This window comes from Bison bison, unplaced genomic scaffold (assembly GCF_000754665.1).
Source record: "Bison bison bison isolate TAMUID 2011002044 unplaced genomic scaffold, Bison_UMD1.0 scf7180017864525, whole genome shotgun sequence".
Lineage (NCBI taxonomy): Eukaryota > Metazoa > Chordata > Mammalia > Artiodactyla > Bovidae > Bison > Bison bison.
The window spans coordinates 12,373,050-12,376,522 of NW_011495076.1; the positions used below are offsets into that span (position 1 = coordinate 12,373,050).

The 3,473-nt window shown below is 38.9% G+C and overlaps 1 protein-coding gene across 5 annotated transcripts in view; it reads left to right on the forward strand.

Moving 5' to 3' along the window:
• The window catches only part of ST7 (suppression of tumorigenicity 7), a 268,905-nt gene that overhangs the window by 142,359 nt on the left and 123,073 nt on the right, over positions 1 to 3,473 (forward strand). For all 5 annotated transcript variants that reach the window (XM_010831218.1, XM_010831216.1, XM_010831215.1 and 2 more), the window contains exon 2: positions 2,628 to 2,710. In XM_010831218.1, the coding sequence (XP_010829520.1) occupies positions 2,628 to 2,710 (83 nt within the window). The remainder of the gene's footprint in view (positions 1 to 2,627; positions 2,711 to 3,473) is intronic.

The following is a 3,473-nucleotide window of genomic DNA, read 5'->3' on the forward strand; positions in this document are numbered from 1 at the left end:
TCTCTCTTTCAAATGCAAGACTACTGTTTTTCTTTTGCTGTTTTGTTCCTTCATGCTTTTCAGCTTTATCCTCATATGCACCCTTGATAGCATGAGCCTGAGCTCTGGGGGCTAGATAACTGTGTTAGGGCTTTGCCCAGCCACCAGCTATGAAATAAGATGAATAATAATATTGCCCTCACCGAGTTGAAGTGAGCAGTGAGTTCTCCAGTCTGTGAAATTGCTATTGTGAACTTTACATACATAGATAGATTCAAATGGCAAGTACTAATTGTTGATATTTGTGCCCAGAATTGCCAAATGCCATGTCTTAATGATGTTACTCAGAATGTCTAGTAAGACTATAAAATTAGTAGGTTATTAAATGAACACCTTCCACTCTCTATAAATGCTTCTATCTCTGCTTCTCTCATTCTCTATTTGTCTGTTTTAGTGCCCACCATTCTCTCTCCCAACTCTGGTATATATAACTGGATGTAGTAGAGAAGCATGTTTTAATTGTTTCTGATGGTTGCTATATAATTTTAAGAAAAACTGAATGTATAGAATGTTTATTTTTCTCTCTTTTAAAAACTCACATAATTTTTTCACTTGTCAATTGGTTCTTCAAATTTTATCTCTAGTGCATCAGTAATTTTTCAGTAGCCAATCTTTTTCTCTCCATTGCTTTATGCTTTTAGCTGGACTACCAAAGCACTTCACAATTCAGGCAGTGGTTTCCCTCTTTCTTTTAGAAATAGATTTCGTTGAATTCTATGTCCCCAGAAACTTACTGAAAAGTGTATGGTACAGATATGAATGTTCATAATTATAGAATAACAAAGTGAATGGTCTATTTTGGTGACTTAAAAAAAAAAAAAAGGAAATGTTGAATCATTCATAGTGTGAGGAGGGGAATTTTGAGAATTTTAGGCACCTCAGAATCAACTGTCAGTTACAAGCTTTAGGTTTGAAACTAGAATTGTTTGCTTGATTTTTTTTAATCTTTTTAGAAATCTGCCTCCTGCTATAGAGACTGTTATGTGGAAGTGACAAACCACAGTCTTGTTTTTTTTAATGGCCAAGTGCAGGACCACATTTCAGCTGTGCCTCTTCTTGCCTTACAGCCCTAGGCCGATCCCTCCTTCTGTGCCTCCTCTACCTCCGAAAGGGTCCACTTAGTCACGTTGTGACTTTTGACTGAGCACTTTGTTAGTCCAGATTTGTGATGGCAAATGATAGACCACGAGTCCCTCAAACCAGTTTGATTAAAGTGGGTGTGGGGGGAGGAGGGTTCGTTGAGACCAGGCCCATGATCAGGAAAGACAGAATCAGTGCATCCTTCTACATCTCTGCCTTTGGGAAGGTCCACAGACATTTGCGAAGGCTGTGCTCTTTCCTCAGAATCTCAAAGCAGGCCCTGTCCTTCGCTCACATGGCCCTCCTGTCTTTCTCCTGCCCACTTTGGTGTGGTTAACTCCTGCTTACTCCTGGACATCTTCCTGACCCCCCAGACCAAGATGCATACCTTTTAGGTGTTTTCATAAAATTCTGTGCACAGGACCCTTCTATGCACTTATCAAAACCATCTGTTGATTGTTTGTTTACTTGTCTGTTTCCAGCTAGACTTTAGCCTTCTAGAGGGTGGGAGCTATGTCTGATTCATGCTTCCATTCTTTGTCCACAGTCTCATTCATAAGCAGAGAGAGCGTTTGTTCAATGAGTGAGCATGGGATCTCTGTTCATGTTGGTGACTTTGCTTTCTGAGCTGAGCTCGGGACAAATGCCAAAGGCTTTCCCCCTAATGGCATAAAAGTCCTACTTATAATGTTCTTCATTGAAACAGGACTGGATATGATCCCCTTCCACAAACACTTCAATTAAGAAATGTGAATATGCAAGCAAAAAACCATTTAGGTCAATTGTTGTTTGGTTTGCAAAGTTTTGTGCTATTTCTAGATATAAATAATGACTTAAAATATACTTGTAAAATGTGTAAGTGACCTTACTTAATGGGCAAGCAGATCTACTGTAGTGTTGATTTGAACAGAGTGGCAGGAGCTAGTCTTACCACTGTACTTTCATTTTTATTGGTTTAGTTTTCATCTTTTCTCCATTGAATCCAATTACTTTGATGAGAAGTCTAACAACCTTATAAGTTAGTTGAAAAAACTGTATTAATATATGCTAACATTTCTTTTTCAGGGGTGATCATAGTATTAGAATCTTTAATAAATCTTTAATATAGTTAATTTTTGTTTGTTTTAAGGTTGAACTACCATTTGTTGGCTCATCAAAAACTCTGATGTGTGGGACCCACACATCAGATATGTTTTATATTAGAGCACCTTCCAGTCCTCTTAACAGTTTAGTAACCAGCTTTGATTTGACTCTTCAGTGGCTATAAATTCATGAAAATTGTTCACAACTTTCTTCTTGTATGTAGTTGTTTTCTTTTAGGATGTATAATTTGAACCTAGTATTCTGAGCCTGTGTGATGCTGACGCATTTTAATGGCACTTGGCTATGATTCTAATAACTCTTGTCATCAGAAACAAATGATTTCACCAGAAAGAAAAATGAGAGTTGGTTTTACTGATGATATACTCATGCATTCCCTGTTCTTCTCCCTCTTTCTTGTTTTTCAGTGAGCATGTTTTTGAACACATTAACACCGAAGTTCTACGTGGCCCTAACAGGAACTTCCTCACTAATATCAGGGCTTATTTTGGTAAGTGGTGGAATTCTTCCTATTTAAAAATGTGCTGATTATTAATATATGTGTTATATATGTGCAGGAAAAAACTCTGCAAGAGTACACAGCAGCAGCTTACAATGATCGCATGTATGTGTGTGTTGGGTGCGAGACCTGCTAGAAGCCTTGCACTGTCCAGATTATGTTTTTAAAATATATTTGAAAAGAAAATTTTAAAAATTGTATGCTACTTTTGTTGAAGGGAAAAACAAAATGTAGGCAAAATGGAAAATAAAGGAGGATGTAATTCTGTGTCAAATTCTAACGTCTGAGATACTCTATAGCAAGTGTGACTCAGTTAAACTAAAATGTTTTTCCTTCATTCAGTTCAGTTCAGTTCAGTTCAGTTGCTCAGTTGTGTCCGACTCTTTGCAACCCCATGAATTGCAGCACGCCAGGCCTCCCTGTCCATCACCATCTCCCGGCGTTCACTCAAACTCACGTCCATCAAGTCAGTGATGCCATCCAGCCATCTCATCCTCTGTCGTTCCCTTTTCCTCCTGCCCCGAATCCCTCCCAGCATCAGAGTCTTTTCCAATGAGTCAACTCTTCGCATGAGGTGGCCAAAGTGTTGGAGTTTCAGCTTTAGCATCAGTCCTTCCAAAGAACACCCAGGGCTGATCTCCTTTAGAATGGACTGGTTGGATCTCCTTGCAGTCCAAGGGACTCTCAAGAGTCTTCTCCAACACCACAGTTCAAAAGCATCAATTCTTCAGCGCTCAGCTTTCTTCACAGTCCA